Raw genomic sequence first — 24,236 nt, forward strand, 5'->3', positions numbered from 1 at the left:
CGCAATGAGGTGAAGACGCGGGGTCGGGGAGGACGAACTGAGGTGAAGACGCGGGGTTGGGGAGGACGCGCTAAGGTGAAGACGTGGGGTCAGGGAGGATGTACTGAGGTGAAGACACGGGGTTGGGGAGGATGCACTGAGGTGAAGACATGGGGTCAGGAAGGACGCACTGAGGTGAAGATGTGGGGTCGGGGAGGATGCACTGAGGTGAAGACGCAGGGTCAGGGAGGACACACTGAGGTGAATTCAGCAAGGAGGGCACACCGAGGTGAAGTCATGGGGTCGGGACGCCACACTCACACCTGAGCATTCAGGATCTTGCCACTGGGGGCAGGATCTTGTCCCAAGTGACGCCTACAGATCCACCGGAACTTACCTATCAGGGTGAAGACTATGAAAAAGATGGCATAGGCCCGGTTCCTGGAATACGCAGGAGTCATAACTGAGAGAAAGAAATTAGGAGAAATTAAAACGTGCTCACAACCTCAGCCTCCAATCTAATTCCCAACACGGCCCCACACAGTCTGCCCTCTCAACAAAAAGAAGGGCTCTGACTGGGAGACCTAGGAGGCCTTCTTGCCCCAATGCTGACCCTCACGCCTCTGCTCACACACCCTTGGAGTGGGGAACTCACTGCTTTTCCAGGCTGCTCCTCCTTACACTAAGCTGAAACCTGCTTCCCTGTGAACCCCCCGCACCCCAAAAGCTCAGCTCTCCCTTGGGGGATTTGCTAGACTCACGGGACACGTGAGGACAGTGCTCAGGGTGTCCCACTGCACAGCTCTCTCTGGGTGTGGAAGCTGGGCCTGCCCTCCCGAGAAGGTCTCTCTGATGGGGGGATCATCCCTGAGCCCAAGACCAAAGTCTCGAGCCAGGGTGGCGAGGCCACAGCCAGGCCCTAAAGGCCCACAGCACCTCATCCTGGCCACAGCCTGGCCCAAGCAGAGAGGCCCCAGCACAACCCCAAACATGAGCACCACAGCCACCTAAGACCCAGGGCTGGTCACCTTCAGGGCCGAGCCACACCCCACAGCTGGGCCCAGGTGGCGACAGGGAAAGTGGCTGGGCCTCAAAGATGAACCCACCAGGGAACACGCCAAACACACCACCATTTGTCACCTTGTTCATTCTTAGCTTCTCGGTAGAGTCAGGAGACGGGAAAGACAAGGTGAAGGGAATAGAGGAAAAAAAGAAGGAGGGGAGGGAGCAAAGGAGATGAGAAATAATGCAAAAAAAGAGGAAACAGGAAGGAAAAGAGAAGAGACAAATAGAGAAAGAAAAACAAGGAAGGAGCGAGGGAGAGAACCCAACGTCCTCCTTTTCATCCTCCACCCAGCGATAAAAAAAGCCCTCCACACTGCTGCCTCCCAGAGCCCAGAGCTGAGGCTCCGCACGAAGCACACCCACCCCCAGGCCCCATGCCCCCTCCTCACACACCGTCGGGGTTATTGGCAGTGGTCAGCAGCACCAGCAGGGAGGTCAGAGCCTCCGGCAGGTTGCGAAAGTAGATCAGCCTTTCCCGGTCCTGCCCATGGTCCTGCTGAGAGCAAATGTGGCAGCTCTGGGGTCACCAGGCCTCTGCTCCACCAGCTGAGGCCCAAGGCCAACTGGAGCTCCGTCCACTGCGGGGCCAGCATCCCCTGCCCTGCACCCCCCCCCCCATCATTTCCCACCAGACTCTGCCCTCACGGCCAGACAAGACCTAACTCGGGGCCTCTGAGCCCAAGAGCCAGTGCCAGGAAAGCTGCACAGCCCCCGAGACACCGGACCCCGAAGCAGGTCTGCTCAGAACTGTGGTGAAAAGCTCTCAGCCACACTGGCTGACACAGACACAGCATACACCATTAGTCACACAACCACATGGACAAATACACGGATGTACAAAGACACACACAGAGCACACACCCAGGTACAGAGACACACATCCAGCACACACAATGACACAAACACACACTCAAGAGATACAGACATGGGTTCCTTTCACAGGGAAGTGCACACACACACACACACACAAAGGGAGCTCCAGGTCTTCCAGAGTCAGAAGGGACAGTCCAGTCCTCCCTCACGGACAGTACAACCTGAACCCAGTATTGCCACAAACTCAAGGGACACTGGCCTCACTGACTACCCCATGTTCCCAGGACAGAGATGCAGGACAGCTCCTGCCCTGAGGAGGACAGGGACCCAGGTCAGGATGTGAGGACAGACACACTGGACCACAGATGCATGGGGAGGAGACCAGGGTGAGAGGTGCCAGACACCTCCACACAGCAACAAGCCATCGGGGGCCAAGCAGCAACAAGAGCTGGAAGAGAAGGGGACCCAGGAGGAGGGCAGAAGGCCCAGCTGGAGAAGAGGAAGCGGAGACAGGCAGGTGCTGTGAGGGGAGCGAACAGCAGTGCAGTCCACCCCGACGGCCCCCAGTGCCCGTCTGAGGGGGCCTCTACCTAATGAGGTGCAAGGAGAGCTGGGTCAGCGACAGGGCAGGGAGGGGAGAGGAGGGAGGGATGGAGGGAGGCGTGGGGAGGAGCCAGGCCGACGAGGGGTGGCTTGGCAGGGGCACTGGGACGACGGGTCATCTGAAGAGACACTGCAGTCTAGGCAGGCCATCGCTGACCCTGGTCACGAGGTCAGGGCGGCAGCCTGACCTCTCCTCCACCTCTGCAGCCCAAGAGTGACCCGGAGGGCCAAGCTGTCCATCCACCCCAAGGGATCCAGGCTGGGGACAGAAAGGAGTGTGGTACCTTCTCGCCTGTGAACAGCAGCATCCCAAACATGGTGAAGACACACAGGTGGAGCGCCAGCAGCAGCATGACACTGGAGGGACGGATGCAGGTGCTCAGCACAGGGCACACGCCTCACGAGCCAAAGGGGATGGGGGTTGAGGGGCAACCGGCCCAACTGCTCAGGGGAACCCTCTGCCCCAGAACCTGCCATGCACTCAGCTACTGGTCCTGTCCTGAGGGAGCTCTTTCCTTGGCAGGGACAGTCGGGACCCCAGGGGCATACCCTAAGGATGCCCCTGGACTCTCTGAGGGGTAAGGCCACATCCCTCCATCTGGGCTGGACACTGAGGGCTCAACTATGTGAGCCACGAGGGGAGGGGATGCGAGGCAGAGAGAGGCCAGGGGATAGAGAAACGAGGGGGGTGGTGGTCACGGCCACAGAGGGACCGAAGGGGAGCATCTGCAGGGCTCCGCAGCTATTGATCAGAGGGCACAAGACCACCAAGGGGCTGCTAGGAGGCCCCCAAACACCCCCATACTGGCCTCCCCCCAGGTGGGCACTGGCCACACCCCAAGGTGCAGTCCTGGCACCCCCAATGGCAGGAAACCCCACCTGCCCTGCAAGTCCCCGCACCGAGAGCCCACCTGGCCATTTCCGGCAGTGATGACCTGATACACTTGAGCGTCTTCTTCATCATGGACGAGTTCTGCATCAAGAAGAAGGGGCGCAAGAGCCTACGAATCCGCAGGGGCTGAAAGACAGCAGAAAGGGGCCCTCCACTTCCGCCCAGGCCCGAGACCAGAGGTGCAGAAGAGCCCTGGAGCCCCACTCAGAACCCCCCCCCCCTGCCCCGGCCACCTGCTCACAGCCTTGGCCTCCCTACCCGGTCTCACGCAGGCTCCGCATCCTCCCCCAACCCCTGCCAACGGGTCACCCCACTCCCATCAGCCCTGCGGCCTCAGCACCATGGGGACTCCACTCCTCTCTACAAACACACCCAGGGGGCTACTCCAAGCTCCTGGCTCCTCCCCTGTCCCCATCCCTCCCAGCTGCGGCCCCATCCCTCACACACGTGTGTCCACCTGCACACACAGCCTCTGTGCGCCTACCCGACACATGCACGCCCTCTACACACAAGCACACATACATGGGTCCACACACAGGCCCCCATTTCCTCCTTCCCCTCTTCCTTCCTGTCAGAACCAAGGAGAGGCCCCCCCCACCTTCACCCCCCAACCCCGTCCTCAGGACCACCCAGCCGTCTCAAGGGCTTGTCTCAAGGGCTTCCCTCAGGAGCCCCTCCTCCCTCCTCCATAGCAATACCACACACGTTCTAATGCCCTTCACCTGCTCCATGTGTCCCTGCTCCTGACCCAGCCAGTCCTCCCGTCTGGGCTGCTGGACCCAGCCTCAGGGACGACCAGGCCTGAGTCTGCCCAGCGCCTCAGGCTATCTCCCCCATACCTGACCCCCAAGTGCTGACACCCAGATCCCCTTCCTCACCTCTGCGACCTCATGCCTTGGCGCACTTGTCAGGCCTCCCATGCAGTTTTAAGCACCATGCTTATGCTCTGTACTCTCACATGCCGCAGCCCATCCCAGCTCCTAACTCGACTCCCGTCCCACTGTCTTAGAAACCAAAAGGACCACATCCCCTCCCTGTCCAAGTCCTAAGGACTGCCTGAAGGCCCTCTCTGGCCCATCCAGGGGCCACTGCTCGCCCTCCTGCCCACCCCTCTGCTCAGCTGGCAGGCTGTCCCTGTCCCTCTCATCCAACCTCCTCTAGCACAACACCCATGGCATTCTGGAACGCCACGGTGCATCTGGGCTTTCCTCATACTGTGGGTCTCTCTTACAACAGAACAAGGTCCTACCAGCGCTGGTCCCTCTGGATGGTCCACAGGACATGTGATCCCCAGGCCTAACTCAACCTCCCTGGGCTGCACACGTTCTCAAAAGGGGGCCCGGGTCCCGACACAGGACCAAGAAAGCCAAAGGAAACAGCAATAAATGTATGCTCAGGGCCCTGCCCCCTCCCCGTCCCTGTGGGCTGAGGGGCCAGCGTCCCCAGCTCACCCACGATCTCCACTGCCCTGGATGGAACCCGTCTCAGTGCCTGTAACCTGAGTCTCTTAGCCATCCCTCCAGGTCAAGCAGGGCCTGAAGGTCCTACTGGCACCCGCACCCCGGGACTGGGACCCCCACCTGTCATCAGACACGGACCAGCAATGCAGCTTCTCCCAGCTGTAGTAACTCAACCTGCCAAGAGCCCTCCCAACGCTGGGGCCCATCAGGGTCATGGACACAGAGATGTGTGGCCTTTATTAAGGATAAGGAGGCAGACACAAGCCTCAACGCCAAGGAGAAGCCGGCCCGGTGCCAGTGAAGCCCCTGGTGAGGCCCGCACAGAATCACAGCCCACCAACTAACCTGCAGACACCCCGCCTCCCAGCAGAGAGAGCCACAGCACAGTTGTGACCATGGTCTATCCAGCGGCAGACCACGTGGGACCTGACCCTCTGGCCCACGAGGACAACAGACAGAGAGACTGGGCTGGAGCAGGTGGGGGCCCCTGGTCCTCCTCGCCCTCCCTCCCCGGCACCCATGTGAGGTCTTTGTGATTGGCCAACTGGACAGGAAAGAATCTCAGGCCTGGTCTGTAGATGGTTCTAGGTGATAGGCTGACCCTACTCACAAGTGGACCACGTGTGGCATTACAGCCTCCATCAGGAAAACCCTCCAGTGGCGGAGCCAAAGGGAAAGCTTTGCAGGGGGCAGGGCACAGAAAGAACACAGCACACAACTGGGGACAAGGTCTGAGAAGCATGCATGTGGGTGGGCAGAGTGAACACTCGAGAGACAGATGACATGTCCTGTGACATCAGAGACTTTCCCCCAAGGCCACCACGGATGGCCTGCCCTCCAGAAGCAGAGCCCATCTGCACTCAGCCCACCCCCTGATGTGGCCCCCTGATGGGTGGGTGACTGCATTGGGCCCCTTCCCCAGGCAGGACGCTGGCTGTCCTCACTGAACAGTCACGCGGGTTAGGGCTCTGCCTGGGACCACCCAGGACCGCGACCCAGGCCTCAGAAGCAGTCAACCCATGGCAGGGGCTCGGTGGCCCTGGGCAGGCTGGGTGACACCCGTGCTGGAGGACAGCCCTCTATGGGACCAGAAGAGGCACCAGAGGCTCTGAGCACAGGATAAAACAGCCCACAATTCGGTGCCCTGCTACTCTGGGAACGTCCACTCCGGGGGGCAGGTGTTCCCTCGGGGACACGCTGTAAGTCTTATGAAGGCAAGAGTGGGGGACAGGCAGGGGGTGCTGCTGCCCAGAGGGTCAGGGAGGCCTCAGTCAGGGACACTGAGGCACAGCCAGCAGAAAGATTATCAGGAAACTCCGGGAATCAAAAAAGGCAGCACCACCAAGGACACGGACTGCCAGGAACAAAGATCTGGGTCTCCGCTCAAGGCGAAGACCCAGGGGAACTGGGGAGCAGGGGAGCCACAGGGCGCCGGGACACTGGGCAGGAGGAAGCTCTCAGGGTGAGTCAGGGCCGCAGCCAACAGCAAAGCGTGACGTGAGACACTCCGAGCAGCCTCCCTTGCTCAGTGCGCAGATGTGGGTTCGTAGATGTTAACTAAGCTCTTTCCTGCAAGGAAGCAGGAGGCGGGCCGTGGGCCCCAGCCGTCATCGGTTCCCCTTCAGCAAGCCTTACTCTTGCCAGTGAGGACACTGTGGGGCGGGGGTGGGGGGACACGCACCTGTCCCCTTGCTGTCCCTTGGGCAGTACCCACACCAGGAGCTCCCAGTCTCCCCTTCCTTCAGCCCTGCCAGACCAAGCAGTCTCCGGTGGGGTCCTGGTGATCTGCAGCCCTCCAGGGCCTGGAGGGCAGGGTGCCAGCTCTGGGGGCCCCTCCCCTGAGTTTCCTGCAGTTCTGGAGCCTGCTGGGCCCGCCCCCACCCTGTCCTTCTGCCTTATCAGTTACTCAACACCTGCTTAAACCTCAACGTGAGTTCTCTTAGCTAAAGCACTCAATAGGCTTGTGTCCCTGCCTGGCCCTGATGGACACAGATGTCCCCACACCTACTTCCCTGCTTCTGTTCTTTCCAGGCACTGGGCAGTGCATCCGGGAGGGGGGTGAAGGGGACGCTGCAGTTCACATGGGCTCTCCCATGGCAGCCCTCCCAGAGCGTGGGCCACATGGCCACGGTGAGGCCCCAGGATGCGGGGGGACCTGACCAGTCGAGATGCTCAGCTGAAAGGTGGCGAGGCAGGAATTGGGAGTCCTCGCACCCTCCCCAGGCCTCAGTGTCTTCTTCTACAAGCTGGGACGAGGCTCCGTGGCCGACGGCTGGCTGAAGGAGGGTGGGCAGAGCTGGGCAGGGCGCAGGCCACCAGAGCTTCTAGCTCCCATCTCAGAGCGCAGCACCACCTACCTCCTGGCAAACCAGACCCAGTGACACGATCCAGTCCATGAGAGACACGACCAGCACCACCATGTAGGCCAGCAGCCAGAGGTTCTTCTGGAACTGGGCCCAGCCAACCAGGTAGCTCTGCAAGAGAGGCGGTGAGTGAGCGGGCAGCCCAGTAGTCACCAGCCTGCGGCCGTCAATGCCCCCAAGTGAGGCAGGGGCAGCCAGAGCCGGGAGCTTCGGCCAGCAGTGTGCTCTCACGTGACTTGGGGAACATGAAGCTGAACTCCCTGGCCAGCCTGCTGGTGACCTCGGGCAGCCAGTGACCTTGTGCTCAGCACTTAACCACTCTGTCCTGCTTCCTCAGGGGCAACAGGATCTGAGCCGTCTGCCCATCCCACCCGTTAGTTTAGCTCATGCCCAGGAACCACTGGAAAAGAGCCATTCTAGAAATGGGGCTTTGCCAATTGAGGCTGTACCACCCAACATGGTCCACTTCTGGTTAGGGCTAGCCCACACCCAGAACCATCCATAAACCAGGCCTGAGGTCTGCCTCTACGGCCAGGGGCCAGTCATCATGAGGCCCATGGGCGGCAGGGACATCCAGAGGTCACAGCGTGCAGATAAAAATGTGCACTCACTCTGACTTTTGAGACTCCCCAAACGTACCAACCATTCAAAAATACTAATGAGACCTTCTCACTAGTTTCAGTTCCAGTTTAAAAACCCCCAAAGCCCCTAAACACAAGAGCTAAAAAAGAACCACCTCGAAGCTACCCAGGGCCCTCACCCACGGGCCTCAAAGTCAGCAGCAGAGGCCTGAAGCCACACCCCCCGCAGGACAGCCCAGCATGTGCTGGGCAAAGGCCCTGCCCAGTGACTCTGGGGACAGCCTGCAGCGCCACCCGGCCCGCTGTGTCCGGAGGGCCCAGCACTGGAGCGCTGGAATTGCTACCGTCTGACAAAAGTAACAACGTGTGACCCACAGTAGGACCCGGCCTCTCAGCCCCCCTGCATCTCACTGGGAAGCCATTAAGGCTCTGAGCCTCTGACACGGCTCAGCTCAAATGAGCAAGGCAGGGCACACCTCCAGCTTCCAGAAGGCCTCAAGTCAGAGAGAATCTAGAGTCAGACGCACACCATGTGGCTACAGGCCCCACGCCCACCTCCTCCTGTGTTCCTCTTCTGCTGGGGGTAGGAGGCTGGGCCAAGACCACTGGTCTACCCTCGTCCTACAGGGGAAGGGGGCCTCAGACCTTCAGCCACTCCCAGAGGCCTCGCGAGGCCATGCACCTGGCAGGGCTGAACCCAAGACTCAGTTTCATCTGGAGAGGGCCGAGAGCTGACAAAGCCCAGAACCCTCCACCAACCCAGGCCTCTGCTCAGATGGTCAAAGTGCACAGTCAGAGCCAAAGGCAGCTAACTCCAGGAGTATGAAAACTAATCAGGAAAGCAGCACCAGGCTGGGAGGGCCCTGGTCCCTGCTCTGGCACCTGACGGCACCCACCTCACCTTCACAGAGACGTCGGCCACAAAGACCAGAAGGCAGAGCCCCTCGATGCTCTCGGTCAGGCCACATGGTGGATCCCAGGGGGGCGAGCGGTAGCGGACATCCGCGGTGCTCGTGAGCGAGGAAGGGGTTTCGATAAAAGCCAAAAACAGGATCAAGAAAATGGTGAAGCTCAATATCCTGAAAAAAGGAACAAAAACTAATTAAAACTCACGAACCAGCCGTGCTCTGGGCCAAACACTAGATCAGCAGGCAGGGTCCCTGGGAGGACAGCGGGACAGACTCCACGGTTTCAAAAGGCAAGGCCATGGGGCAGCCCCAGTGGCTCAGCAGTTTAGTGCCGCCCTCGGCCCAGGGCCTGATCGTGGAGACCCGGGATGGAGTCCCACGTCGGGCTCCCTGCATGGAGCCTGCTTCTCCCTCTGCCTGTGTCTCTGCCTCCCTCCCTCTCTCTCTCTCTCTCTTTGTATGTCTCTCATGAATAAATAAATAAAATCTTTAAAAGAAAAAAAAGGCAAGGCCATGCTTCCTGGTGTGTGCCCACTCTCAAGGGGTCAGACAGCGCAACTCAAGCCAACACTCCATCTCCAAGGCTAAACCTCATCACCAGAAAAGCCCCTCTTTCCTTGGGCTGGGCTCCTTTCCCGGAGGAGGGAAAAGCAGCTCCTTCTCCACTATGGGGAGGGGACAGCCCGCCAGGACACTGAGACCAGCCTCCCCCCATCCACCCAGACCGCAGGAACCCCACGCTGCATGCATGTGCCTTCTCACCATTGGCACGTGTTCGAGTAATACAACCGGTAAAGCCACATCGACCTGGCATCCATGCGGTGGTTAATGGAACGATACTGAAAGTGAACATCACACAGGGGAGCGTGAGTGAGGGTCCCCTCAGAGCTGCACAGCACAGCCAGCCACATGCAGGGCACCCACTGACCCCAGGACAGGCCCTCGGCAGGCAGACGGGCTGTGGACCAGAGTCCACTTTCACTACATACCTGGACAAAGGGCTCTCTTGGGACCCTGCAGGGGCATGTTTGCTGAGAGAGGCAGAGCACCCTAGGAACCTGTCCTGCATGGACACATGCTTCTAAATGTATAGCTGTATCCACTGCCTGCCTGTGAGGCTCTCCCCTCTGCTGTGCTAGGCCCCTACAACCCTGTCACTCTCCAGGACACCCTAGCCTAACTCCCCACATGGCACGTTGCTTCCTTCCATCGCTATTTCTCTCATTGAGCCTGAGTGCTGTTTTCCAGCCGGGGATGGTCTGACCATCTCTGAGCATCTTTCACAGGACCTGGGACAATGCAGGTGCATGACAGGCCCTCAGGAGGTAACTCAACAAAACAAGCAATTGATGCTAGGACTCAAAAGAAGAACACCCAGCACCCCAGCAACCCCCTGCCTCAGGGAGGACTCCAGGCAAGTCGGGCCCAAAGGCCCCATCATCACAGTTATATGATGACATGGATCAGCCACCCAGGCCTGGCCCCAGGACAGCAAGGAGGGGACCAGCAGGGCAGCCATCACCCAGGCCCCACAAAACCTGGAGACGAGCCCAGGCCCAGCCACTAGGAGCAGGTGCTGCCCACCTGGATTGCATCTTCAATGAACACAGTAGCCTGGTCAAAGCAGAGATCCCACCGGGACACAGCACCTGCAGGCAGAGAAAACACATCAGGCGACAAGGCAGATGACGTGACGCTCGCCTGCTACAGGACAATCGAGATCAAGGAAAGAATCTGGAGACATTCTTTTCCAAGGCTCTGGAATGAGATGCCTTTCTCCCTGCAGCAGGTCTGCACACGAGGCAGCCCCAGGCCCGGCACTACCCTTCTGCCACCTTCAGCAGCCAGCAACTTGGGAGGCAGAGCACAGGAGGCTGGACGGGGCCTCCGTGGACCCCAGCAGGCTCCGACTCTGAGCAGCCTTCAAGACAAGTCAGGCGGCTTGAAGCGTCAGCCCAGCACCCCTGCCGCCTGCCCAGGGAGCAGCCCTAAGCTACACACTAGGTCAGTCCCTGCCGCCTTGGGTTCCGTCCACTGCTCAGGGCCAAGTGCCACCTCTGTGGCTTCATTGCAGAAACCACTGCTTGACTCAAAGGAGAAGAAAGGTGTGAGGAGCCATGGCTCACCCCACCCCTGAGGTCCGTGAGGGAGGGAGCAGCCCAGGCTGCGGGGGAAGGGGGGGGCGCCATGGGGAGGCAGCGCAGAGCCGGCATGCAGCCTCCAGCACTTCCCAGATTGGGGCTTGGAAATGAAGAGGACAGCTGCTTCTGTGGAAGATTCTGCTTTCACATCTGGCCCCTTTGTGCCAGCAGCTCCTAAACTGCCCGTACCTGGCACGGAGAGAATGCAGCTTTGTGCGTGCCTCTAGAGCAGAGGTCCCAAAGCCAGAGGCAGAGCGGGGGGTGCGCCACTGTCTGCTCTGCCCATCACCCCCAGGGAAGCGACTATCCCTGTCCTCAGGACTCCCACTGCAGGGCCCGGGGGGTCAACTGGGGACACGGGGGACTCCCGACAGAGGCAGGAGCCTAGGCTCCAGCCTGGCTCTGCCACCACATTGCTGTCACCCAAAGCAAGTGCCCTCCTCTGTGTGGGCCTATTTCCCCCCATGTACAACCTCCATGCTCACCCTGAGGAGCCTTGAAGTTCTCCCAAGGAGGCTGTGAGGATGGTGACTGCCAACTTCCCCTGACGGTGTCCTGGGAACTGTGATGACAGCACTCTGTTCTACTCCCTGCTATACCCACAGAGCCTAGGACAGCACAGGGCTCGGCACATAGTATCCTCAAAGCTTCTTTGTGGAGCGATCAGCCTGAGGGGAGGCTGCAGGGCAGGGTGGTCTGAGGACCCACAAGGGGCCCCAGGTTACCCAAACCTCAGGTAAGAGACCAGATCTCGGCCTAGAGAGATCTAAGGATACAAGCTTCTCAGACAAAAGCCTCTAGGCTCACTCTAGGCCCAGATGCAGGGTGCAGCTGAAGGGGCTCACGCCCAGGCAAGCCACCACAGGCCAGGGGTGTCAGGCACCCTGAGAATTGCCCAGCACACATCAGACCTCTGGCCTGGGTCTCAGGGCACCAAACCTCATCAAGGCCACCCCACCTGCTCTGCAGCCCCTGACACCAACAGCCAGAGGTATCTTCTCACAAACCCTCAGTCATGAACATGTCACAGCTTCCCACGTGTGCCCAGTGCTTCTGGAAAAGGTCCACATTGCCCCTACCTGGCACTACGGGCACCCACCTTACCCATCACCAGCCATCCTGCTGCTTCCCCCATCCTCTGCCCTCTACGCCACTCATCCTGAACTTGGCTCTGCCAAGGCCAAGTTCTCCCCAAGACTCCAAGCCGTTGCCCAGGCTGTCGGCCCTACCAGGATCACTGCTTCCCAACACGGTGGTCTAGGGACCACCACCCCATGTGGCAATAAGTGGGCACTCAGGTCGGAGTGTCAGGGTACAGCATCTGCCATAGGAAGCAGAGGACATCACCGGGTCCCACATCAGCCCAGGACCAGTCTCTCCACCCCAAGCCCCCCTCCTTCCTATTTCAGGCTCCACCCTACCCTACCTGCCTGGGGCCCCAACCAGCTCCCTGATGACCCTGGACAGGCCCTTCCACCTCTGTGCCTCAGTTCCCCATCACAGGTCACACACGATGGGACATGTGCAGACAGAATGGGGTGCTGTAACTATTTGCTGCTTTTATTCTAGAAGCCCCTTCCATAGCATAGCGCTCCCTCTGACTCTTCCATAGCCAGAAAGAAGGTGATCTCCCTGACCAGGAACAAGAAAAGGAAAGTACAACCCTGGCCCTGCAGCCCGCGAGGTGAGGCTGGGTCAAAAGGACCTGCTGCAGGGTCCACGGGGCACCCAGCAGCACAGTTCCCCGACCCGTCGGCAGAAGGATCAGGCTGTGGGACATGCAAGACCTGTGCAGAGCCCTGCCTAGGAGCCTCCACAGGAGTGGAGCACAGACCAGCCATCCTCAGTCCCCACCGCCCCCAGGGCCAAGCAGCCTAGCCAGGGAGACTCAGAACACAGACCGTCCCATCACGTTCTTGGGAGCCCTCACGGAGGCCATGGCGCCAGGACAAAGAGCCCTCTCTGATGGTCTACACTGTCTGGCCCTGGCTCCTAGCTTACAATGCAGGTCTCATCCGCCGGCTGTCCGCTCTGCCAGGACTGGGACCTATGACCATCATGGTGCTCCACCCAGAGTGGCCCTCGGCACCGACTGTACCAGCTCTGCCACCTGGCCGGGCCCCACACTGAGGGCATCCTCAGCATTCTCTCCAAATGCTCACAACACTCAAGTCAGCCCCTGAGACTACTTCCCTTTTAGTAAAACTCAGAAAGGTCAGGCAACCAGCCAAGGTCACACAGCCAGAAGTGGGGGCACGAGAAAGGTACTCTGACCTCCAGATGCAAACAAAGTCTGCAAGCTCTGTGCCCCTTGCCCAGGGATGCGTGGGGCCCTGTCGCAGGCTGGATGGAGAACTCTCTCAGGACAGCCTCTGAGATGCGCAGGCAGGTGGCTGCCTCGGCCTCTAGTTTTCCATCTCCTAAAAGGAAACCGTCACCCCCATAGTCACAGATGGGCACACACTATGGGCCCCTCCCGGACAGAGGATAAAAGCAAGCCCAGAAAGGGAAAGTGCTCCTGGAGAGAACACCCAGTGTGGCACTAGCAGCAGCCGCAGCAGATCCCAGGGCTGAGCCTGGACAGGTCCCAGACACTTTCTGGGCCCCAGTTTTCTCCCCGGTGAGATGAGGCTGAGGCCCTTCCACGCCTAAACCGGCACCCAACCACCCTGGTGTCTGCCAGAGACAGATGGACTCCACCCTCCTGCCCTCCTCGGGATTCAGCAATTTCTCTGCTGGTAAACAGGAAGGGCAGGCGGGAGCTGCAGAGGGCAAAGGGAGGAAGCTGCCCTGGTCTGGGGTCGCCTGCCCCCACGCCACGCCTGGGGGACCAGCCTCCAGGGAGCCTTGAGCACCTGGAAGGAGAGGGCACACTGAAAGGACCCCTTCGTCTACTCCCAGTTGGGCTTGAAACAGCTTAACCGCCCCCCCCAGCCACTTCTCCGCTGTGTGACCTTGGGTGGGGAATGCCCCTCTCTGTGACTCAGTTTCCCCTATCATAACCAGGAGGGAAACGAAAGCTCTGCTTTCTAAGAGCCACCGAGGCGATCCACCCGAGGCCCACCGAGGGGGCCGCAGGGGGCTGCGGGGCTGTGGCCGCCTCTGGGACGCCCGGGGGAGGCAGGACCCGGGCGCCCGCGACTCCGCAGGCTGCAGCCCCCGCCGCGGCCAGAGCGGAGCGCTCGAGGCCGGCAGGACCCCGTGCGCCGCCCCCGCCCCCGCCCCCGCCCCCGCCGCTCACCAGGGTCGCCGCGAACGCTGCCGCAAGCCGCTGAGCCCGCCGGCCAGTCGTGGCCGCTGCCGCCCCGGGCCCGGCCCAGGAGGGGCTCCGACTCGGCCCGCGGGTCCGCCATGGGCAGCGGCCGCCGGACCCTCCCCGGAGCGCAGCTCCCCGCGCGCGACCCCACTGCGCAGGCGCGGCGGCCCCGCCTCCGGAGGTCGGGGGGAGGAGAGGACAGCGCCGTGACGTCAGGGATCCCCTTCGCTACCAGCCAATAAGAACGGAGGGTTCGCGTGGAGGCGGGGCTCACCGGGCCACGCCCCCGGGGCGGGACTCGGCGCCCTACGCTCCAGCGAAGGGCGCTAAGGACCCTCCGCGGCTGGGAGGATGACTTGTTAAAGAGCCGGGTGGGCGGGGTGGGCAGCTCCGGGGCGCTGGTCAGGAGGCAGATTCCTGGGCCCTCCCGGACCTGCTGAGGCAGAAACTCGCGGCAGGGCCCAGGCATCTGCTTTGCTTGTGAGTGGTGGGTACCTAGGAGCGAGGACTGAAGGACATCGCCCCAGAATGGAACTTAAAACTAGTAAGATTAAGTATAATTAAGAGTAAGGCTTAAGGATCCCTGGGTGGCGCAGCGGTTTGGCGCCTGCCTTTGGCCCAGGGCGCGATCCTGGAGACCCGGGATCGAATCCCACGTCGGGCTCCCGGTGCTTGGAGCCTGCTTCTCCCTCTGCCTGTGTCTCTGCCTCTCTCTCTCTCTCTCTCTCTCTCTCTCTCTCTCTCTCTGTGACTATCATAAATAAATAAAAAATTTAAAAAAAAAGAGTAAGGCTTAAAAAGACAAGTGACACACTTGGAAAAAATATTTACAACATACATGAAGTAACACATAAATAGATTGTTTTCCATTGCTGCGGTGATGCCTTACCGCAAATTTACCGAAAACACCTGCCATTTATCATCGGTCAGTCCCGGAGATCAGAAGTCCGGCGGCCGGACTAGGTTCTCATGTCGGGGCCTCACGAGGCCAAAGTTAAGGTGTTGGCCGGCCTGGGTCACACTCATCCAGGGCTGGCAGGTTCACTGCCGTGGGACCAGGACTGTGGTCCTTGTTTCTTGCTGGATGTCACCAGGGGTCCTTCTCAGCTCCTAGAGACCACCACATCTTCCCTCACGGCCCCTTCCATCATCAAAGCCGCAAGAGTGCACTGAATCTCTCTTATGCTTGGAATGAGGTGCTTCAAAACGCCTCCAGATGCTTCCAACCTCTCCGACTTCCTCCCTCTGCCACATCTCTTTCCTTTTAAGGACTCCTGTGATTACATTGGGTGCATCAGATAACCCAGGATAATATCCTTATTTTAAGATCAGCTGATGTTAGTAACTTTAAGTATATGTGCACATCCCTTTTGCCAGCTATCCTACTTTAACCACTGGAGCGGTGCTGGGAGGTGAAGGTACCAGGAACCAAAATTCTGCCTCCCAGAGAGCTCTTAAAAGTCAATAAGAAAAAGATCAAATTCTCCTCAGGTGGGAAAGAAACAAAAGACTTGAACCAGAAGTTCTCAAGAGAGGAAATATTGATATAGAGTGCTTAAAACAAAGCTTCACCTCATTAGAATACAGAGAGATGCAACCTAAAATAACAATAAAAATCATTGAGTGAATCAGTTGGCAAATATTTAAAAGTGCTGGAGCTCAAGAGCGTGGCTATCCCAGGAGGGTAGAGAGAAATCATAGAATTTGTTTATGGGTTTGATTTTAAAAGACAAAACCAACAACAACAAAAAGAAAAGAAAAGAAAAGAGAAGAAAAGAAAAGAAAAGAAAACAAGAAGCATGCATTTTACTACCTGAAAGAAGTATGATGCTTTTATTCTGGAAAAAGAAAATAATAGATACATGCAGAACTTTGTAAAAACAGCCCATCCCCCAAGGATCTCTTTTTATTGCAATTAAAGAATTCCATTTATGTTTGGGCACAAACTCCAGGAGGCCCAAGTGCAATGCAAGGCAGTAAAAGCCTTTTGTGAAAATTAATTATAGGAAACCTCATGTAAAATGGAGGGAGGAAGGGCACCCAGCTGGCTCGGTTGGTAGAGCATGCAACTCTTGTTCTTGGGTTGCAAGTTCAAGCTCCACCTTGGATGTAGAAGATTACTTAAAAATAAATTATTTTAAAAAATAAAATAAAATAAAATGGAGTGGGAAGGCCAGTATGGGGTGGGGTGGGGCTCTCATGCACCACCACTCAGGGTATTCAACTATAGACCCAAACGGGAAGAGCAGGTACCTTACATTTCCTGCTGGAAGAGCCCACCTTACTCCCCTGCTGGAAAAAGGAAGATTTTCTCCTCACCCAGCAATAGGCCGGCCAATGAGAGACAGTCACAGCTCGACCAATGAGAAACCACGATACCTGGAAACTGATCCAGTGGACTTTCTGTTTAGAGTAACCTGCCTCCCCCACCCCCATAAAAGAGGGGTCCTCTCCTTTGCTCTGGGAACATGCCTGTGGCTTTGCTGTGGCTGTGTTGGTCCAGTTTGCAATTCTCTGCCACTTCCGGGTAAACCCTACTTTCGCTGGTAAAATAAGTGACAGTTTTATTTTTAAGATTAACAATTTACAGGGAATCTGTGGTGTCTAGGCTGGCTTGGATGCAGGTGGGGCTAATAGAACGTGTTTCTTGAAAGAGAAGACAGAAATAAGCTTTCCCAGATGCCAGTGTGCTATACCATCCTGGTAGGGCCAAGCTGTCCCTGGGGTGCCCACTGGCAGCATCTGGGCTGAGTCCATCACTAGCATTCAGTAAGTGCTTAGAGGCGCCAACGGGGAGAGAACCAGCTGGCAGGTCCTCTGGGCAGTGGGTCCTCAAACCAGCCTTGTGGTCCCCTGTGTGGGTCTCCTGGGGACCCTGGCTGAAGGGCACAGGGCCAAGGGAGCAGTGCTGGCCTGGAAGCAAAGCCAGAAAGATGCCAACCAGGCTCCTGTGCAACCTCAGGCAGTCACAGCCCCTCTCTGTGCCTCGGTTGCCTTCTGTGGGTTTGCCCAGGAGCTACCTCCCTGCCAGCCCAGCCCAGCCAGTATTCCCTGAGCATTTCCTGCATGCCAGACACTAAGTGCTGCGGCTACAAGGGGGGGGGGGGGGGAACAGTCACTTCCGGACATGTGCATTCCTGCTGCTTCTGCTCTCAGACTGACCCAACTCTGAGACCCTGGGCACATCACCCCCCACTGCCCTTATTTCTCCATCTGTAAAGTGGGAAGAAAATCACACCAGCCCCACACAGATATTGAGAGGGTTTAAGCAAGGTGACACCGGTCAAGGGCAAGGCAGATAGGAGGTGCTCGGTGAGTGGGGTGCCCTTCTAGCAGAAATGGTCTGAGCTCTGAGTGCTCAGCCCCGCCCCACCCCCACCAGCCCATTCTGCGAGCTCCTTGTCCATCTGGTCCAGTGGAGGAGACAGGACTGGGAAAGATGACACAGTGACAGCATTTCTCCAGCCAGAGGGAAGAAGGACTCTGTTGAGCTCCCCCCTGTCTACAGCTGAGGTTAGATGAGGTCACCAGTCTACCTGCCTGCCCAGTCCATGGGTCTTTCTGGTGCTCCAGACTGGGAGGCAATTCTGCAGGAGAGCCGAGGCATGACTTGACCTCATCTGACACCCACTGTCTTCCCCTCCCCTTCCTCTTGTACCTCAACTTCCGCTGGCCCCCTGCCCTGAGAAGGAAGGTAACCGCCACAGTCAGGTGCTGCCCTAGAACCAGGGCTCCCAGATCCTCACTGGGCACGGGGCTGCGGTAACCAGGCCACAAATCTGTCACTCCCTCAATGGGGACACTGCACACATTTAGGCTGTGGTTCCAGGAGGAGCCAGGGAACCAGAAGCCTGCACCACACCTTGTGAACGGCTGCCCTGACATGACTCTAGTTACTTCTAATATTGAATACACCTGCTGTGGCATCAAAATTACTGTCCCATCAATATCTTGATTCTTATCAAACTTTGGTCATATCCATTCCCCTCCATTCATTCTTTTATTTTTATCTTTTATTTATTCATCCTATGATTCTCTTCCAGTTGACTTAAATGGACTCATTTTCCCTAGTTTCATTGTGATCCATCAACAAATGCCTGCAAACCCAAACATTGTGCCACTTGTGTTTTCTTCCTTAGACACATTAAGATAAATATGTGTATTGGTTATCAACGGCTGTATAACAACCCCAAAACGTCATGGGGTAAAAAAACATCAATTATCTCCCAGTTTTTCTTAGACTGGAATCTGAATGCAGCTTGGCTGGACACCTCTGGCTCTGAGTCTCTCCCAGGCTGCCATCAGGGGGGTCCATCAGGGCTGCAGCCTTCTCGAGGCTCAAGGCTCACTCAGCAGCTTTGGACTTCAGTTTCCTGCCACATTGGCGTCTCCCTAGGGCAGCCCACAACAGGGCAGCCAACTTCGGCAGAGTGGTTAAGAAAGAACAGCCAGAGAGAGAAGACTAACAAGGTAGAGGTCACGGTCCTATCTCACCCAGTCCTGTCACTCTTGCTGTGTCCTATCAGAGAGAGACAAGTCACTGGCCTCAGCCTCCTGTCAAGGGAGGGGCTCTGTGGGGGTCATCTTAGACGACAGGCCAGGGTGCCTGGGTGGCTCACTTGGTTAAGCCACGGACTCCTGATTTCAGCTCCAGTCGTGATCTTGGGGTGCTGGGACCAGGCCCTGCATTGGGCTCCACTCAGCAGGGAGTCTGCTCTGGGACCCTCTCCCTCTCCCTCTGCCCCTTCCCTCGCTCGCACTCTCTCTCCAAAAATAAATAAATCTTAAAAAAAAAAAAAAAAAAGGGATACCTGCCACAATAGGTGACAAGGCTTTGTTTAATGTTAATTCCTGTGCCTATAAGGTCATCTCCCACACCACAATGGTCTGTCCTCACATCCGTCCTGGAAGCCCAACCAGCTGTCACTCGGCCAACTCGGGGTTGCATCGCCCAGTGGGCTGAACACAGCCCCGGCCCACCATTCGCTCAGTCCCCAGGCGTGGGACCCACAGGCAGGAGAGGAAGGCGCCCCGGGCAGGCAGGTCCTAGCACATCAGGCCCCAGGGAAGGGCAGGGCTGGGTCCTGGCACGACTTGGATTGCAAAACTTGGCCAACCCAGAGAAGGCACGGAGCGAAGTCAGAGCCGGTAGTGTGCAGAGTGGGTGAGAAAGGGAGTGCTTGGCCCCACTCGCGGCCCTGCCCCCAGGCTAGAAAACAAACCTGAGATTCACCAGGACACAGCTGCCTCCTCTCTCCGGCCTCCCCCTCCACACACAGCAACCAGGGGCCCACCCACCACTGTGCAGCTGTGTTTCCAATGTTGCTTGGTGGCCAGTGTCCCCCGGAGGCTGCAGTGGACAGAGGTGTCCTCTTGGTGGGGACACTGACTCAAGCTCAGCCTGAGGATCGCTGCATGTGACACCAGGGCCACTGCGGAGGCTGGCACGCCTCAACAGAGAGCCTTTTCTCCCAAGATATCCACCCCGGGGGGTTGCTTGAAACCTGGTTTGAATGTCACAAATGCCCCCCTCAGCTCCCAAATGCGGGCCAGAGCTATGTGACTTTGGGCCAGGTGCCAACCGCCTCTGTGTTCGGTTCCAATTTTACAGGGGGAATAATGGGAACTTCCCCATGAGGCTGCAGGGGTGTATTGGAGATCCCAAGGGGACCTCTAACATCCCTGCCACCTGCAGACCCCCCACCGCCACAGGTCAGGCACCCTGTGCCTGCTCTCGATGCTTCTGGGTCATACTCCTTGCTTTCCTGGGGACCTTGGGCCATTCCTCCTTCACTGCTCAAGCAGTGAGCATGCGCCCCCCCGTCGGTCCTTCTAAAGGTAGCTTCATCCATCCGTTCGCTCATCCCTCCTACGGAGCACCTACTGCAGGCAGGACGGCCTTGGGTGCTACCCAGTAATCCAGCGATGCTCTCTGGCTTGGTCCAGTCTGAATTCCCATCCCTGGGCAGCACCAACCTCATGAGCTCAGGCCACCCCCACACCTCGTTGGGCCTCAGCTTCTGCACCCAAAACGTGGAGTTAATGACAATGCGGACTCCCAGGTGTGCAGGGGGAAGGGACACACGAGGGGGCCTCAGTCCCCACGCCGGCTTTTCCCCCACTGCCTCACGCCACCCGTCTGCAGCAAACAACTGAAGGTAACAAAGTGAATTCCCAAATCCCGTGTCACTCTTCAGTCTTGAAACTACTGCTGAGAACAGAGCAGCAATCATCTCCCCGTTGTGCTTGGGGAAAGTGAGGCTCATGAGGCCACGTGCCTTATGGGGGGGGTCACACAGTGGGTGGGGGACACGGCAGACGCCAAGTCCAGGGCCACCTGCGGGGGCGCTGGCGAGCTAACGCCACTGCCTGTGCCCTGGGGACAAGCCCCCTGGAAATACCAAATACTTCCCAGGCCAGGCTGCTCTCGCTATTTCCACTTCTCTCACACGTGACGCGAGCAACAGGAATCCGGGGAGACCCAGATCCTTTGTCGTGTTGGGAACCGAAATGCCTGGGGCGGCAGCCAAGGGAGAGGCTGAGGGCAAGGAGGGTCAGCAGGGCGGGGGCTGAAGGCGGAGCCGAGGCCTGCAGGGTTGGGGTGAAGCCCTGGGGAGACGGCCTGGAGAGAAGGCCTGGGAGAGGCAGGCCGCGGGTGGGGGCTGGGACCTGGGGCCCTGGTGGATCAGGCCCAAGCACCAGCGCATCTGCCGAGGCTGGGCGTCCCAGGCACAGACCGGGACATGGGGTTGCAGTAGTTTTTTGGATGGTGAGCTGAGAAGCAGATCAGGAAAAGGGAAGAAGCCACAGAAGCATGTCACCAGTTGGTAGCAGCAGGCTCAGTCCCAAGGGGGGCTTGACGTGGTTGATCTCTTGGTTTCGGCTCAGGTCATGGTCTCGGGGTCATGAGATCAAGCTCCACGTCTGGCTCCTCACTGGGCATGGAATCTGCTTGAGATTGTCTCTCTCCCTCTGCCCCACCCCTGCTCAAAAAAAATTAAATACATAAATAAAAGGGTAAATTTTATGGTAGGTGAATGATATCTCCATTCCACAAAGCACACATGTAGTGGGGCCATCTTCATTTTTTTTTTTTTTAAGATTTTATTTACTTGAGAGAGTGTGTAAGAGCGCACAGAGGCAGAGGGAGAAGCTGATTCCCCACTGAGCGGAGAGCCCGATGTGGACTCAATCCAGGACCCCGGGATCATGACCTGAGCCAAATGCAGATGCTTCACCAGCTGAGCCACCCAGGCACCCCTAGTGGGGCCATCTTTAGATAAGATGGTCAGGGAGGGCCTCTGGGAGGAGGTGACATTTTAGTTGAGGTCTGAGGGTTAAGGAGGAGTTGGCCAGAGAGGGGGGAAAGAGGAGGCGTAGCATGTAGGGGGAGTGACAACAGGCTGAGGACGGTGACCTTGAGGGGAGAAGAACGAGGCAAAGTGAGGGGGTAGCAGCAGACCCGCATGGCCTGGCATCCATACTGAGGGGTACAGATCTCATTCTGAAAGCAGGGCAGGCTGCTGGAGGATCTAGGCAGGGGAGAGAGACACGATGGGCTGGGGTTGGGGTGGTGGATTAGAGGGGGCAGGAGGCAGACACCACCCCCACCCCGGCCACCAGGAGACAGATGTTCCAGGGAGTCACAGGGGACTAGTGCTGGGGGCTACCTGGCACAAACCTGTTCTCACTCCTGTGCCTTAGAGGGCTGTGGGTGGGACACCTTGCTCTGGTGTGGTGGCCATTTGCATCTTGCAGTGTATTAGCAGCACCCCTGCCCTCAGATGATGAATCCCAGGCAGAGAGAGAAAGGTCTGGGGGGACCACAGCACAGAAAGGGAGCTCTGCAGGAGGCCTGTCTTGGCGGCAGGGAAGGCCAGAGTGGATGAGCAAGGGAGTGGGGCAGGGAGGGAGGCAGACCCCACAACCACCCAGGAAACAGCCTGGCCTTTGAGCTTGCTGCCAGGCCAGCTGGCCAGGGCTCCTCGGCCAGTCCCAGGCCTAAGGGGCAGACACCAGAACCAGGAAACCCAATGCCTGAGGTCTGGAAGGAGAACCCCCCTCCCGGACTCAAGGCCAAAGGGGCACTTGTGGTCATCCAGGCTGGGGAGAGCTGGTCCTGCCTCGACCTGTAAGAGTCTAAGCTGGGTTAGGGGACCTGTAGGTTCATGGTCAAGATCTGCTCTGTGGGGCGGAGGAGAAGTCCCTGCCCATCTCAGGTGGCTACCATAGGAGCCCCTCAGAGAGCCACAACATCCTGGCAGCTGGACCCGGGCAGGTGCTCAGAGCGGCTGGGCATGCCACACCGGAGACCCTCATCCTGCATCAAACGGGCTCCTCACAGGGTATTGGGGTCAGCCAAGGATCAGCCATGGTGCCGCCCCAGGGAAGAGGCAGCCTAGCACGAACACTTGCAAGAGGACTGCATGCTCCTGAGGGCCAAGAGCCAGGACTGTCTCATTCGCCCCCGGGGGCTCATGTCAGAGGTGGAACACACAGTAGGTGCTCAACAAACATTTGTTGAACGACTGACAGAAGCTATCCACGTTGAATGGGAGCAGTGCCACAGTGGCAGTATAACAAACTGAGTGAGGCTGGGGAATAAGGCTTCATGGGAAGGCTTCCTGGAGGAGGTGACATTTGAGCTGGAGCCTGAAGGGTGCATAGGAGTTTTCCTAGGACTAGCAGGTAGAGAGAGCCACATGAGCACAGACGTAGAGGCTGGAAAGAGCCTGCACCAACCAGGGAACTGAGCAGTCCTTGTCTGGGGGGGGGAGGGGAGAGGGGGATGGAAGGTGGAGGGACTCTTCCAGGAGGTGTGTGGCTCTAGGGTCCCTCTGCCAGTTGCTCCTCAGGCTGAGCCAAGCTGGGTTGGTCCAGCCACTCCCTAACTAGCTGGACTCCTTTGACTCCCAGCTTCTGGCTTGGCTGAGTCCACCTGCTTCCAATTCGTGAAGCCTCTTCCCAGATGAGGCTGCAGACGCCACAGGTAAGGACAGAAGTGAAGGAAGTCCACATTTTTGCTGGAAGGGATTTTGGTGCCCGTCAGCCAGGAGGATGTGCGTTCACCTGGGTGACAGCCAATGCTTTGCAGACCCCCCTGCAGGGAATCCCCTATAGAACGAGGCCTCGAAGACATGTAGTCACACCCTCACCCACAGTTGGCAAAGCCACCAGCACATATGGTGCATTCTCAGGGTGCGAGGGGTGCAGCTCCAGGATGGAAACCAGGGCTCAGCAAACAGCATGAGCTGGAATTCACCCCCACCCTATCACCCAGGTGTACTTGAGCAGTGCACAACCCAGCAACAATACATGGTGGCCCTGCTTATAGCTCCCTTCACAGAGCCTCTGCAGTCTGGCAACGGGGACCTAGAAAGACCCAGATCCCCAACATTTCATGCTCCAGTCTTTGGCACTGCTTGTTTCTGCTGAAAAACGGTGGGCTGCAGGCTGTTATCAACGCTTTGATTTCAGAGCAGATGTTTCTGATGCTATTTAGTAAGTAGGGCTTACAAGCAGTTTGGGGAAGAAGGAATGGCGATGCCATAATTTTTTAATCTCCCAAAATTCCCCATTAAAAATGGACAGAGCACCTAGGAGGGCAAAACCCAAAACTCACAGATAATAGTCACAGTGAAACTAGGCGGCTAGGCACCCAGAGCGAGCAAGTGGGTGGGGGTGGATCACCAGGGGCCGCAACCCCACATGTCATCAGCCACGGCAGGAGAGGACAGGGAGGGAAGTCAGCTGGGCCTGCCGGGCCTGAGAAGTAGAGGACCTCCCAGACCCTGACGGGTACTCACTGGTGAGCTCAGTGGCCCTATCGGATTGCAGGAGAGCAGGAGTCAGTATCTAGAAGGGGACACACAGCCTTCCCTTCCCAGGGAGCAGCAAGGTCCTCATGCTGGAGCAGCCCGGGCCCTGGGAACTCTGGAGCCAACAAAGCGAAACCTCCTTCCAGGACAAAGCCCCGTACTGAGAAGGAACTGCTAGGGGAAGCCCCTCAGGGACAGGGCAGGGACAGAGGGAGAGAAAAGCAGGTCCAGATAAAAGACAGACAGTTTACAGCCTACCTCTCCTTCTGCATAGTCACAAGAACTCCTCTCCCTGGGAGATACCTGAGCAGCATGGGGTCCCCGGGTGGCTCAGTGGTTGAGCGTCTGCCTTTAGCT

General features: G+C 58.0%; 1 protein-coding gene across 5 annotated transcripts in view; it reads right to left on the minus strand.

Moving 5' to 3' along the window:
- TPCN2 (two pore segment channel 2) overlaps positions 1-14,992 on the minus strand; it is a 32,780-nt gene extending 17,788 nt beyond the window's left edge. The window contains exons 1-9 of one of the 5 annotated variants that reach the window (XR_003139032.3): positions 14,047-14,210; positions 10,249-10,313; positions 9,427-9,503; positions 8,658-8,835; positions 7,170-7,286; positions 3,372-3,478; positions 2,745-2,817; positions 1,438-1,540; positions 377-442 (exon numbers count right to left, since the gene is read on the minus strand). Coding sequence is in view for 4 of the 5 variants with exons in the window: in XM_025451756.3 (XP_025307541.3) it covers positions 377-442; positions 1,438-1,540; positions 2,745-2,817; positions 3,372-3,478; positions 7,170-7,286; positions 8,658-8,835; positions 9,427-9,503; positions 10,249-10,313; positions 14,047-14,158 (898 nt within the window). In the remaining variant the exon portion in view is untranslated. Of the gene's footprint in view, positions 1-376; positions 443-1,437; positions 1,541-2,744; positions 2,818-3,371; positions 3,479-7,169; positions 7,287-8,657; positions 8,836-9,426; positions 9,504-10,248; positions 10,314-14,046; positions 14,211-14,950 lie in introns of those variants that run through there. The other 4 variants (XM_025451757.3, XM_025451756.3, XM_049096691.1 and 1 more) reach the window with 4 other exon arrangements.
- Positions 14,993-24,236: the final 9,244 nt, after the last annotated feature.

Source organism: Canis lupus, chromosome 18 (assembly GCF_003254725.2).
Source record: "Canis lupus dingo isolate Sandy chromosome 18, ASM325472v2, whole genome shotgun sequence".
Lineage (NCBI taxonomy): Eukaryota > Metazoa > Chordata > Mammalia > Carnivora > Canidae > Canis > Canis lupus.